General features: G+C 47.9%; 1 protein-coding gene across 2 annotated transcripts; it reads left to right on the forward strand.

Moving 5' to 3' along the window:
* The first annotated feature begins 4,012 nt into the window (after positions 1 to 4,012).
* LOC130253790 (extracellular tyrosine-protein kinase PKDCC-like) lies at positions 4,013 to 12,416 on the forward strand. Of its 2 annotated transcripts, XM_056492687.1 has the most exons (7): positions 4,013 to 4,563; positions 4,676 to 4,798; positions 6,930 to 7,201; positions 8,312 to 8,391; positions 8,484 to 8,588; positions 10,034 to 10,210; positions 11,553 to 12,416. In XM_056492687.1, exons 1-7 carry the CDS (start codon positions 4,036 to 4,038, stop codon positions 11,654 to 11,656), a joined length of 1,389 nt encoding a protein of 462 aa, XP_056348662.1. In that variant the 5' UTR covers positions 4,013 to 4,035; the 3' UTR covers positions 11,657 to 12,416. The 2 variants fall into 2 exon arrangements, with proteins under 2 accessions (XP_056348662.1, XP_056348663.1); XM_056492688.1 differs by lacking the exon at positions 10,034 to 10,210 and having other exon boundaries at positions 11,553 to 12,410.
* Positions 12,417 to 13,620: the final 1,204 nt, after the last annotated feature.

Genomic DNA, 13,620 nt, shown 5'->3' on the forward strand with positions numbered 1-13,620 from the left:
AGCTCTTCAGGGAATACTGGCCCAGGCCTTTCTCTTTTTCCTGTATCCAAGTGTCTGCTGTCAGGCTGATTGCCTCCCAGCAGATGGCAAGCACTCATTGCCAATGCACCCAACAGCAGCAGGACTCCTCAGCCTTCTCACTCCCTTCTGAAGTCAGGCTGCCCTCATACCACAGGAGGAGGTGATGGCCTGTGGGGCCACACAAATGCCCTGCAGTGTTCTCATGGTTTCATCCTGCGCCTCTAGATAGGATATGAACCAACAAAACCAAAAAACAATTAACAAAAAACAGAGCAGGTTCAGGAAAGCTGCTTCCTAGTGCCCTATATGCCAGTGGCTGCTGGCAGAAACTTTGCTAAACCCTGTTGAGAAACCTCAGACCAGAAATGCCTAGGGAGACACAGTGTGCCTGCCATGGGCTGTAAAAACACCTGGGAGCTGCAGCTGTCTTGGACACCACAGAAAAGGACAGTTTTTCTTCCTGCTGGGGAAGAGAAACATATTATTTTACTTCTAGGGCAATCATTATTGCACCAAGCCCTTGGCTAGGGTTCCTGTCCAGTAAGGCAAAAAAACAGAGCAACTAGTTCACTTGCTTGTAGGAAGGTATCATACCTGCATCTGACTTTATTATTTTTCTTTTCCTGGCTCTTGTGCAATAGAAAGAGAAATCTGGAAGTGGCTGGTGGGGTGTTTTTTTCCTGGGTGCCACCCAGGCATGGCCACACACAGGCCAGTGTCTGGAGGCTGGATGCAAGAAGGTTTCTCAGTTGACATGGAAATGCAAAGTCAGGCTGCTCAGGATGGCTCCTGCCCCTGCACTCTGCAGGTAAGTGCCAGCCCTCCAGCAGCTCCTCTGGCTTTCACCCTGCCCCAGATGTGCACACTTGCAGCTGGACAGGAACTGTCTGGAGACAGCCAGAAGCTCAGCTGGCAGGAGTCAAGGTACCTGCTGCCCTCAAAGGCAAGGGCACCAGTGATGACATGTATTCCCAAGAGTCCTTATTAGAGCTAAGTCTTCCTTCTGTTCTGAAGTGGCTGCTGCAGGTTTCTTTGATCCCTCTCCCAGACCTATAAACTCCTGGCCTCCCTCTTCTGGACTGATGCCCAGGACTTTCATGTATGTGCTCAGAGTGAAAACTTTCCCCCCCAGGATTTCTCCCCAGGTTTTTTATGCTAACCCGAAAGCTTGATCTTATCCCTTCTAGATCAGTGTTATAGACATGAATAGGGAAATGCTGCTGCCTAGATCTCTTGGGATAGGAGAGAACCAGCTAGGGAAATTGCACCCAGAGGTGTCTGTCTTTCAGCAGGCAAACACTTTCAGTGCTGGCATGGGAAAATGAGATGCTTTCTCACACCAGTTAGTCTGGAGCACAGGAGACTCCCAGTTTTTCATCTAACTTCATGTACAGACTCATACATTTTGAGAAAGGAGCCCAGCTAGCATTAGTGCCAGGACAACTTTTCATGGGAGGAATCTCACCCCAGCCCTTGCAGGAAGCCAGAAGAAGCTAAGAAGCATGAGATTCAATCACACACACTGAAATTATAGCACAGCCTGATATTTTCTGAACAGTGGGTAGCCTTCTTCTCCATCTGTAGCCTATAAAGGAATGAATGTAGATAAGAAAGCATAAGATACTGGTGGGCCTAGTGAAAGCACACAGGTTAACCCTATGTGGATTTGCACTTGGAGGGGTTGTATGATGAGAGCTGCAACAGGAGGCCTTCCCTGGGTTTAAGCAGCCTGTGCTGCTGAGACCATACAATCACAAAGCAGGTATCTGTAACACATACCCATCTATTCCATACAGTGCTGACATGCTATCAAAGGCAACAAGGTCAGGAAGAACCCTCCAAGGAACTAAAAGACACTCAGATGACCACATGCTGCACTGCTACATCCTTGCTGCAGCACTTCCCTGCGCTTCCCATTTCAGATGTCAGCTATGTCAAGCAAGGCCACCTCTTGTGCCATAGTCTGCAAAAAACCTGTCACAGCAGAGCTATGATCTTGGCAGGAATCCTTAAGTGCTAGTGTAAAGCAAGCAAATAATCGTTCATTGTTATTTTTATGTATCTGTGAGTCTTCTCTAATAGGTCTTGATACTATTACAGTGCTGAGGACAGGCTGAAATTAGATAATAGTACACACAGCTGGCATCTATTCCCTTGGAAACACAGGTAAAAATTCATTTAATACCTCTCCAGTGACAATGAATATTCATTAATATGACACAGATGTATACTTGATTTGAAAATAAGAACAGTAATTAAAGAGCTATTAAGGTTAAAAAGCAACAAAGGAAATTCAGCTACTGAAAGAGCTGTTCTGGGATTAACTCCTAACCTGTCTGTGCATGGGTAAGCACAGGAGACCTGAGATTTTCCACTTGATTATTTTACATGTAGGCAGAGCGTTTGTTTTTCCTTCCCTCCCCAAACTCTGCCATCTGGAAATTACCTGAGTTCAGAATTCTTTTCTCCTGCTCTCTTACCAAACAACTGTGCTTGATCTTATTGTCTCATTAGCTGCTCCAGTGGTATTGAACCAACAAGAAGTGAAAGGGAAACTTTCTGCAGGCTCTTGGGAAGGAAGCTATTTAAAACTGATTTATATACATTATTTTTGTTAAAATAGCCTTGGGGATCACCAGTCATGATAACTGACTTGCTGTAATCTCTGAAAATCTCCATCCCACTGGACGTGACATTAAAGCTGAATTTCTTAGGGGTATTTCACAAAGGTTCCTTTGCAGGAGTGATTTGTGACCGTGACCCAAGCAGTGCACACAGAGAGTGAGTTAGGAGTGAGTCAGGAGAGAGGTATTGGCACTGCTGTGCATGGAGGGGGGGAAGATGGAGCAGATGTGTCCCAGGGCAGTGCAGCACGGCAGGACTGAGAGGTCACTGCTTGATCACAGCCAGGGCACACCCTGTGCAATCTCACCCACTGTGTGCCGGTGGGTGACTGCCAGAAGCTGCAAGCTCTCAGCAGGGCTGTGTCACTAGGAACAGAGCAGCAGCATCCTCCCCAGCTGTGCCATGCATCACCTGCTCCCTCTCTGGGGAGGGTCTAGTGGCTAGTTATGCCACTGAAAACAATAGGACAGAAAATGAAGCAGACTAGGTGGAGAGGAAGACCATTATTTTAATTTCTAACCCAGTAGCATAAACATAAATAAAAAAGTGAATCCACCCATTTGGCTGGTGTTTCAGGCTGCTCAGTGAGGAGAGTTAACTGCATATTGCCTAAATTAGAAGCAGAGAAACTCCATCTGCCTTTACTCTAAGCTAACCTGACTTTCTGCACAGCAGAGCCCGGTGCAGAGCCGTGTCTAAACCCAGTGACAGAGGCGTGACAGGCACCTGTCCTGCTTCTCGCAGCCGCGTCGGAAAGGCTTTCCTGCCCCGCGCCGGTACACGTGTGTCACACAAGGCACCTGAGCTGTGCCACCACACCGATCGATCTGATCTCCTCACAAACCAACGAAAATGTGTGTTCTCTGCCTGCATTGGCTGGTTTTGCTGGAGCACGGGTTTGGTTTGATTTTTTTTCCCATGGAAAAAATTATAATTCCGTGCTTAGGCAGTGTACTGCTGATTTAGCCTAAGAGGGTTTATCCTTCTAATAAGAGAAACTGCCAGTGTTTGCTCTTCTTAGAAACCTAATCTGAGAGTTTTAAGCGGCAGGGAAATGTGATGTCCCGGTTCTCACTGATTTTAACCCGTTGTATATCCCATCTGCGGTACCCTCTAGCAGGCTGAAATTCACGCCCGTGAAACCCGCGTGTTCTGCTGTAGCAGCCGCCGTCGGAGGGTGGGCGGGTGTCTGCGGGGATGTGCAGCTCCGATTCCCACCCCGGGCCGCCTCCTCCAGACCCACCGGGGCTGCCTGGCCGCCTCCGCTGCCTGGGCGGTCCGGGCCGTGCCGTGCCGGCGGGTGGGGGCGCGGGGAGCCCGACACGCCCCTCGGCGGCGCTGGGCTCCCGGCGCGGCGGAGCGGCATTGCGGGGCACGGTCCCGCTGCCCATGGCTGCGGCGGGGCGGGCGCGGCGGAGCGCGGCGCTGGCGCTGCTGGCGCTGCCGGCGCTGGCGCTGCTGGCGCTGCTGGCGCTGCCGCCCGGCCGCGGTGCCGCTGGTGATGGTTTCCATCCAGCTGCCGGTGCTGCCGGTGAGGCTCAGCCCGGCTCCTCGCCGCCGCTCCTGCTGCCGCCGGGCTTGCGGGAGGAGCTGCGGCAGAGGCGGCGCGACCTGCGGCGGCTGGAGGCGGCGGCGGGCGGCGGGGAGGCGGCGGCGGCGGGAGGGCTGGGCTGCGGCGACCTGAGCCGGGCCACGGCTGTCGGCGTGCTGGGCTGGGGCTTCACCAAGGTGGTGTGGCGGGCGGCGCTGGCGGGCGGCGGCAGCGTGGCGCTCAAGTCGGTGCACGGCGCGGGCCGGGAGGTGCGGCGCTGCGTGCAGCGCTACGGGGCCCCCGCCGGCTGCCGCCGCCTGGCCGCGTACAAGCTGCTCAAGGAGGTGACGCTGCTGCAGCGCCTGCAGCACCCCGGCATCGTCAAGGTACGGCGGGCGAGGGGCTGGGGGGCTGCGGGGGGGTTGCTGCCGGTGCCCGCGCCGTCCCCGGGCTGCCGGGATCTGCATCGCCCCGACCGCGGCTTCTGCTCTCCCGCAGCTGCACGGGCAATGCTATGACAACAGCGGAGATGCTGAGCTGCGGGTCACAGCCATGCTGGAGCTGGGATCCCCGCTGGAGATGATTCAGCTCCTGCAGACCCCCTGGGAGGAGAGATTTAAGGTAAGAAAACAAAGCAAAGGAGTTTTATCAGTCGCTTTAGACCGCAAACTGGGCAAACCGGCAAAGAGCCGGTGGTGACCGCTGGGGCAAACGGGATTCTTCTGCCGGCACTGTTTGATCCCGCAGTGTCTGTAAATCGTTTCCCTTTCCTTCCTTTAAAATCACATTAACACAGCCCTAGCTTGGTGACTCCCGGTGAGTTTCTTTCTCTGTAGAGCGCTGTTAAAAGAACTTCATCTGGGACAAGATAGCCACAAAATCGTACTTGGTGCTAGTGCGGTGATTAATACCTTCGATTACACGATAACATTAGTTTTGCCTCTATACTGCTTATATATATATATATATATATATATATATATATATATATATATATATATTTTTATATACACATATATATAAATGTAGAAGGGGTTTGGTCAAGGTGCCCCTCAGCAACACGAGCTTGACTTGGGAAAACCATCTCACCACGCTCCAAGTCTGTGGTTTGCTGTGTGTTACCTGTTCTAGGAACAAGCTCACCATGTGCTTGTCTGGTGTTTCTGATTTTGGCCCTTTAGGAATTACTGTAGTAAAATCACTACTAAACTTCTTTCCTCCTGCTGTAGATGCTAGGATTGCAGCCCTTCTGGTGAGATCTGCCTCATCTCCTAGGCATCCTGCATAGGGACCCATATGCTCCCCAGGAATAGAAGTGACTTGTGACAGGACACTTACTTTGGTTATAGCTTGTTTTACAGTTTGCCTCAAGGGCTCAGTTGGGGGTTCAATACTACTTGGTTGGGTGCCAGGAGGAAAAAAAAGCATCATGTGAAAAAGCAAGGGTATCTTAGTGTCTGGAAGAAATGCTTTGGGCAAAATAAAAGCACAGCAGAAGTCCTAAAATAAAATCCCTGTCTGCATGTGGTCCTTAATGTTGAAGCCTTGCCATCTGAGCCAGAGGGGGAGTGTGGCAACCGCCTGCTCATCTGTGGGACACGGAGCTGGGATTCTTATGATTGCTCACCAAACAAGTTTAAATAGGATCAAAGCTTCCACTGCCATTTCTCTTGGCTTGGGGAGTTTTATTTTCTTCAATTTCATACTGGCTTCTACATAGCTTTCCTAGCACCTCATCTTCTTAAACGTGCCAAAGTCTCCTGTAAGAAGCCCATGATGCTGGATTAGCTGGTGGTAAAGTTTGGTATGGTGGCGTTAGAGATCTTAATAATCTCTTGACTGCAGAATACACTAATTCAGAATTTACACTGGCACTGTCTAGTCCTGTTTCCTAATTAGGGTGTCTAAACATATGGGATTCCCCTGTGATGAGCCACATCAGATACCAGGGATTGTGCGAGCTGTTCCAAGGGAAAAATCCCTCGCCTGCACAGATCGCTATCGGCAGTGGCGAGGGGTGACGTGGGGCTGCCTGGCACACCTAGCTGAGATACACTTTGTCTGGTGCCAGGGCTCTGAAACTGAATGAAAACTGCTGCAGAAAGTGCTGGTGCAGTATAAATGCACTCCTCTAGCTCTAGTTTGTTTAAAATAATTTACGAAGCTTTCTGCCGAGTCAGGTATTGCCTGGCCTTTCCCTGCTGCCAGAAAGTTGTCATAAAAGCAAAAAAGCTGCAATAAATACATTGCAAGCCTTGAGTAATTCTTCAGAAGCATGATTGTGTGCCCAAATTCATACTGCTGAGTGATGCAGCAAGGCATGAATCTGGTATTAATGACCATGGAGCCTCAGTCTGTGTTAAGCAGCATGGGGGAAGGGAGGGGAATCTATTAATTTTGTGCCAGACTGGGAAAAACCCTTCTGATTTCAGCTAGCAAATCAATATAGCTCCTGAAACATGAAGGCTGCTATTGTTTTCCTCACAGCTTTCTCCTCTAGTTCTTCTAACTGCAAATGTCTCTTTTTGTGTACACACATTTTTAAAAAATGTTGCTAAACTACTTACCAGTCAAATCCTGTGGCAATGTTGATAATAAATTTTGTAGCATACATATAATTACCTTTTAAGTTCTATATGCTTTTTTCCCCCTTTTAATTTAATTGAATGCCCTCCCCTTTGTTCTACTTCCAATTTAATAGCTGTTTTTCATCTGTTTTTTTTTCCATGCATATTCATCTTCTCTTTCTCAGATTTGCCTGAGTCTTGTGAAACTGCTGTTTTACTTGGCACATTCCCCCCTGGGTTCAATAGTCCTCTTGGATTTCCAGCCAAGGCAGTTTGTTATGGTGGATGGAAACCTAAAAGTGACAGACATGGATGATGCCAGCACCGAGGAGCTGTCTTGCAAGGAAGATAGTGACTGCACACTTGACTTCCCTACCAAAAGTTTCCCTCTCAAATGCTCCGTGGCTGGAAAATGCGAAGGAATAAATGAGAAGAAGAATCTGTTCAATGCATATCGGTATGTCCAGCCACGTGGGGGAAGATCTGGGGTGCTTGAGCTCACACCCTGCCATGTAGCCCCTAGCACCTTGTTCTTCTTCCAGGCAGTGATTCCCCTCACCTCTGTCAAAGGTTAGTTAAGGATCACTTTGAAACAAGTTATTTTCCTTATAAGGCAGGAAAATAGTGTAGTTGTCTGGTGAGAATGAAGGCATCTTTCTTCTGCTGCTCCCTTTCCCCAACGCTCTCTAAAAATTTGCCCCAGAGCTTGCACCTGTAAATTTTCTGTTTGCCAAACAAGCCTTGGTGCTTGACATCCATGGGCTGTGCTTGCTGGAAGCAGTGGCAGTGCAGGGTACCTTCAAAACCCCACCAGCTTTGAGTCCTCATTGTTTGGAACAGACTGGCCAGTGCTTCCCTTCATCTCCAAGTCTCCCTGTAGGGTCCTGTGGAAGAGCAATGCAGCAGATGACAGGCAAGGGGCTGAGGCTGCTGCAGCACTTCATGTAGGCTGAAAATGCAGGGACTTCTGGTCACCACTGATGCTTGACAGGTCACATCCTGGAAGGAAGCCTTGGCAGCTTGGATATTTACACAGAAGGACTTAGTAAGGGAGCCTGGATTTCCAGGATTCAGTGCTAAAGGGCAAATCCCTGTGTAGATTATTGCAGCCTTGCAGTTGCACTTGTCTCTTGTGCACTTGTTGCATAGAACAGGAATTTTGTGGAAGGGTCAGGAGATGAGTCATCCTGACTTTCCAGGGGCAATAAGAGGATCAAACCTTTTCAGGGCAAGAGAGAGATCTTGTATGAGTCTTCTGTTATACAGGTCTTTTTTTTTTTTTTTGTGGGAAATACATTGCTTAGTATAGAAAAATGACCCAGGGGAATAAGGGGAGGCTTTATTACATGAAGCTTTGCAAGGTAGATTTCGTGCAGCAAGGACCAGGCTTTCAGCCCAACTCACAAGGAACCATCTGAGACACCAAGATGTGCTCAAACATAACTTTATAACCAAAGCAGACTTACTAGTTGCATATGGATAATCAAGTCACGGGAAAATGCAGACTTCTTAATCACCAGGGAAATGAAGGCACTGTATTCTAATCAGCCTGTGGGATTTTTTGCAGGTACTTTTTCACCTATCTTTTGCCACACTCTGCACCACCAGCTTTGCGGCCCCTTTTGAGTGATATTCTGAATGCAACAGGTATCAGCTGACATTCATAAACTTTATTATTAGAAGTTTCTAAATGGTATTTCGTGAATTGCTTACTTTGTCATCTTTTTCCTTAAATGTAGGTGATTTACGATATGGAATAAATGAAACCCTGAGAGCTTTTGAAAAGGTTTTACATCTGTACAAGTCTGGGCTCTATCTGCAGAAAAGACCTCTTCTTTTAAAAGGTAATTGATTTTGAATGCTCCAAGTGAAGTAGTTACTGAAGGAGTGAGGCACTTGGTAATTGGTCAGATTCTGATCTCCTGTACATTTAGGCAGTTTATAGTCACTAGAATAAGCACCAAAAGTGTCTATTTTGAGCAGGCTTTTGTTGTTTGTTTGTTTTTCCATGGGAAGTATTCATGATTGTACTGCTTTGCAAACTAAAAGCAGTGCAGACAGTCTGCACAGACATGTGTTTGCACTGCTACTAAATACTCTTCTCATAATGAACATCAGTGTTCCAAGGGAATGTATTTGGGATAGCAAACTCAGTGTCTCCTGTCTTGGGATATCCTTATCTTTATCCTTTGGACCAACAGGCCAGTTTTCTGGGCTGATATTCAAACTTCCCATTTCAGTGTGTGGCTTCTGTCTGCTGAGCACAGGTTATTATGGAAACATAGAGTGGGGAGGTGACAGCACCAAGATGAGTGTGGCAGGGTGCCTGGAGCCCTCAAGTTCCTTTTCTCTGAAGATCATTCTGTTGGACCTGTGGATGGATAAATGTGCCTTCATGAGGTGCATTCCTCTGAAAAGGCATTTCACTCACCACCATTCAGTGGTAGAGATGAGGATGATCAAAAGGAAGTTCCAAAAATCCAGCAGCTACTCGCCTTGTGTTTTCCTGAGCATTCACATAAGGTGGTGGGTGATGGTGGCTTGCAGAAGGAAATCTCTTTACATGTGAAAGAACTGTAATTTGCACTGTTATGAACAAAGATATCTGGTCATTTGCATGGAGGGACCAGCAGCTTTAACAGGAATTACTGGTATTTTCCAACAACACCTGTCAGTTGGCTTCGCGCTGTGCCAAAATGATCACCATGCTAGAGGTGTGGGAAGGTGAGGAGAGACTCCCAGGAGTTAGTGAACAATAGCCTGAACAGCACCTGCTCAGGCTTGTCAGGTCTTTTGTGAGGTCTCCTTGTCAGTTGAAGGATCTGGCCTCCCTTTCCCTCACTGGAGTTCCTCAATCTCCTGTTTCTGTGGGTGGCACCATGATGAGTGGGTCAGTCTGTGCCCCGTGTAGTTTGGTGCTGGATCTGTGAGGAGCTCCTGCTGTTGAGGCTGGGGTGTAGGAGAGGCTATTTTGAGGTTGGCTTCTCCAGGGAAAACATGGAGAGCCTGTGGCTTTGCACAGCAGCCTCCTCCTCTTACCCACCCCTGAGGTGGCACCCCTGACCCTCTCCTACATCTGTGGGGGAGTTGCTGTCCTGTGCTCCACTGTAGAACCAAAGGGCAAGATTTGGGTTTCTTTTAACTTTGCAGCTCCACCCCACTCCACCTTGGCAGGTCAGTTCAGTCTGTCACTATTGCAATTCTTCTGAGAGTTTCACTGATTGTGTAGCTAACCAGTCTCTGAAAGTGCACCTGGAGTGTTTCCCTAGACACCTCTTTCTGTCCCCAGACTACATCTCCCTGAGGGGTTTCAGAACAGTGGAAGGAGAAGGCTACAAGTGCTGGCCCTCCTACAGCCACCTGGGCTGCCTGCTGTCCATCCACAGCGCCGAGGAAGCCGCTGCCATTTGTAACTCCCAGCTGCAGTGTCAGAGCTTTATTGTCACCCAGCACAGGACGTGGACAGGTGAGCTTGGGCAGGGTCTGCCACGTGGTGCTGCTGCTTTCCTGCACAGTGCCTTGAGTCTGCAGCACATTCCTTATTCTCTAGCTCAGATGGCTGCCACTGTGGGCATCCAGAAATCCCCTGAGTGTTTGTTTAAGGAGATACAAGGGCAATTATGTTCTCTATCTGCACCTTTTTTCCTCTACAAATTTTGCCCAGGATTGCCAGGTATTTTTAAACACTTATTTCTTGAAGAGATGGATTCACTTTGGTGTTAGGCTAAACAATCCCTGTGGTATGTACAGTTTGCAAAGCTGTGGGGTTTTTAGAGATGAAAGAAGCTGTGTAAAAGAAGGTGGTTACTATTGTTATAATTAAAAGAATCATAGCTTAGAAGTTGCTATCCCCTTTATCAAAACTAAAGCCCCAAGCCAAGGGATTTCCAGAATGTCCCTGTAATTAGCTCTGATTATAGCCTCTTACAGTTAGCCTGTTTTCAGAATTATTTTAAATTATCTCATTTAGCTGACACTTCAAGCGTGGGCTAAATTGTTTCTTGAAGTAAAACACTAAATGAGGTAAATGAGTGTTTTCACTCACAATGGTGCTGAAGAATCATGTTTTGTCAGCTCACATGATATTTAAAAAAAAACCCCCAAACTACCAAAAATGCAGTTTTTCTGTGGGCATATGTACAGTTGGCATGTGGTGAACTAGTTACATAAGAGCACTTACACGGATGTAACATAAATCTCTTTGAGCCACCAAGTTTCACACCAGCAATGGATTGTGAGAGTTGTGCCTCTCACAGCACATCTGGCTTCCTCACGGGGCAGCTGTTAGTGCTGTGTGTAGTGCCTGCCTGGGAAGAGTCCTGCTAGAAACCACAGTGGGGATGCAGGAGAAGCATGTGGGACAGAGACCCTTTCTGCAGTGCCTTGCTGGGGTGCTGATCCCTGACATCCTGCCCCAGGTCTTTAGTATTTCCCTTCCTGACATTTTTCTTCCTTGCAGTTTCATGGCTCATCCTTGCAGCCAAAGATGCCAGAACTGTGTGGCTGAAATGCCAAGTGCCTACGTTTGCCAGCTGGATTAGTGAGAGCTGTGGGAATGTGCTGGTTCTCTCCTGGGGCTGCTTGGTAAAGCAAAGCAAGATGTAAAAGCCTCTGGGGTTGGATGATGCATTCCTTGTGCACACTCTGAGCATCTGGAATTTACTGGGAGTGTAAAACGCATCTATGGCAGGGCAGAGTGACCCTCCATTGAGCAAGCAGTGTGTTCCTGTGCCTTTTACAATATAAATAGCATGGGTCAAGGTGAGCCTCTCTCCTCTATTAAACTTGCATTTTTATTTCCTTTCCAGGACGCCCACTCGCCTCATTTCAGAGTGGCTGGACTGATTTAATACCGGATGCTAACGCTGTAGTCTATATTAAACGTTCAGCTTCCTCTGGGGAAGGACTTTAAAGACAATGAGATCACATAAAATGATCCTGGGAGGAACAAACTGCTGGGGAGAATTTCATCTGCTGGAAAGAATGACATATTTTATTTTGCTTTGGAATGGGATCTCCCTGCCAGCTCAGATAGAGTCAAATGTTGCTATCTCCTTGATCAAAGCTCACATTTCTCATTGCTGCTCCTCTAGCTTCTTTTCTGTTCCCACACTGCTGTTCCACATAAATGGTCTCAGTTTTAGTCAAATTTGCTAGACTCTGCAATACTTACCTTTGCTGCTTTGGCCAGCTTGTCAGCCAAGAAATAGAAATAGCTGCAAGGGATTCAGCTTGGGCAGGCTTAGTTATTTCAGTCACCTCCAGAAACCTACAGATAATGCACTTTGGAGAAGGTAATGGCTCTTTCTGCAGCTACAAACTGAGTTTTCTTACTACTGCAAATGTAGAGGACTGGATTTCAGTGATGAGGCCAAGATTGCAGGGTTGGGATCCATAACCAGAGGTTGATGATGGGGGTGGTCCTCCAAGGAGGGTCCTGATTCAGTTCCTTCCAGTGTAGGGGAGGGAAGTGGTGTGCAGGTCAACACTGGATCCAAATATCTGTGTGTTCAGATGCAGGATTTGGGGTTGATCCTATATGATTTCTAATACCAGCTCCCATGTATCAACCTTGAAGGTTTTTCTCTGTTACTTTCCATGAAAGAGCAAGACATTCAAATTATTTATATGTAAGGTGTGACTTTGTATAATAAAGAATGACTGTTTATTCTAAGCATGCTGTGAAGTTTTTCTTTCTTTAGTTGCCTAAGTCTTTACTGTAACAAAATGAAGAAGTGCCAATGTTTCCTACCTTCAGCTCACCTAGCATTGGCCAACCTGTGAGTGCTCCAAGCAGGGTATGAATGTTCCTGAGCCCCCGTGGACACTTAGGTCTTGAAGGACACTGGCTGTACTTGCAGGCTCCTGAGCCTAGAGGAGACAGTGTGGTCCCAAGAGCCTCCTGCAAATGCCCTTTGCCAAAATTGTAGGTGTGGCCTCTGAAAAATAGCTGGAGTTAGTATAATTTCAGGCTGTGAGAGGTGACAGTGTGTGTGATGAAGCAGCGACCACCCAGCATCTCTTCTATAGCACCTTTAGGAAAGCCTAAATCACTCTGACCTCATGCCTTCTTAGGGAAGGTCCCTGGCTTTGGGCAGGAGAGGACAGCCTGTGAGTGATGCCACATTGTTTTCTGCCTATTCCACACCGGAAATTACAGCTTTTGGGACAGGGGCAGCCACGGTGTAGCCATTTCCATGTGGGACCCTCTGGCAGCTGGGCACCCCTGGGCTGGAGCTGCAGCTCTTGCCGGGAGCCGGGCTGTGTTTTTGATGGTCTCTGCCCGTGTTTCCTAGGGCAGGAGCACACCTTTTCACCTCGTTAGTACTCAATTAACCCACAGCAATGCCTTTGCATGGTGTCTTTCTCATGCACTGTAGCCCCTGCTGCTTACTCCGGGGCTGGAGGTCCCATAGTGATATCAATTAGTGAGAATTCCTAGTTAGCACAACAAGAAGGTTTTTGTGATGGCCACATTACTGCCGGCTTTGTGACAGCTAAGTTTTTGAAATGGACACGGACAGACCCCTCTCAGCAGGTCCTGTGAAAGTTGAGATCTGCTATTGTTCTACATGGACCCCACTGAGCAGGGCTTCAGACATCTGCTGTGCTCTACATTAGCAAGAGGTAATGAGAGTTTATTCCATCTCTCAGCCTCCTGAGATACACATCAGGAGTATTTCCCCCAAAACAAGGCCTTGCAAGGGTCATTTCAGAGAGGAAGAAATAGAATGCAGAAGTCTAAGTGGTTCCAATTTGTGTTAGAAAGACCTTCCCATCATAAAAATTTCTCCTGGCAAACAGAACATTGTGTATTTTAGTCGTATGATGCTTCTTTCATGTGGCAGGTTTTTCTGTCAATGTTCATTGCAGGGT

Source organism: Oenanthe melanoleuca, chromosome 5 (genome assembly GCF_029582105.1).
Source record: "Oenanthe melanoleuca isolate GR-GAL-2019-014 chromosome 5, OMel1.0, whole genome shotgun sequence".
Lineage (NCBI taxonomy): Eukaryota > Metazoa > Chordata > Aves > Passeriformes > Muscicapidae > Oenanthe > Oenanthe melanoleuca.

What these genes read in the sequence shown, in the direction of transcription:
- LOC130253790 (XM_056492687.1), top strand. Translation starts at nt 4,036, where the DNA reads ATGGCTGCGGCGGGGCGGGCGCGGCGGAGCGCGGCGCTGGCGCTGCTG. An exon ending in CCTGGGAGGAGAGATTTAAG is followed by an intron (nt 4,799 to 6,929) that starts GTAAGAAAACAA and finishes TCTCTTTCTCAG; the next exon opens with ATTTGCCTGAGTCTTGTGAA. An exon ending in AATCTGTTCAATGCATATCG is followed by an intron (nt 7,202 to 8,311) that starts GTATGTCCAGCC and finishes GATTTTTTGCAG; the next exon opens with GTACTTTTTCACCTATCTTT.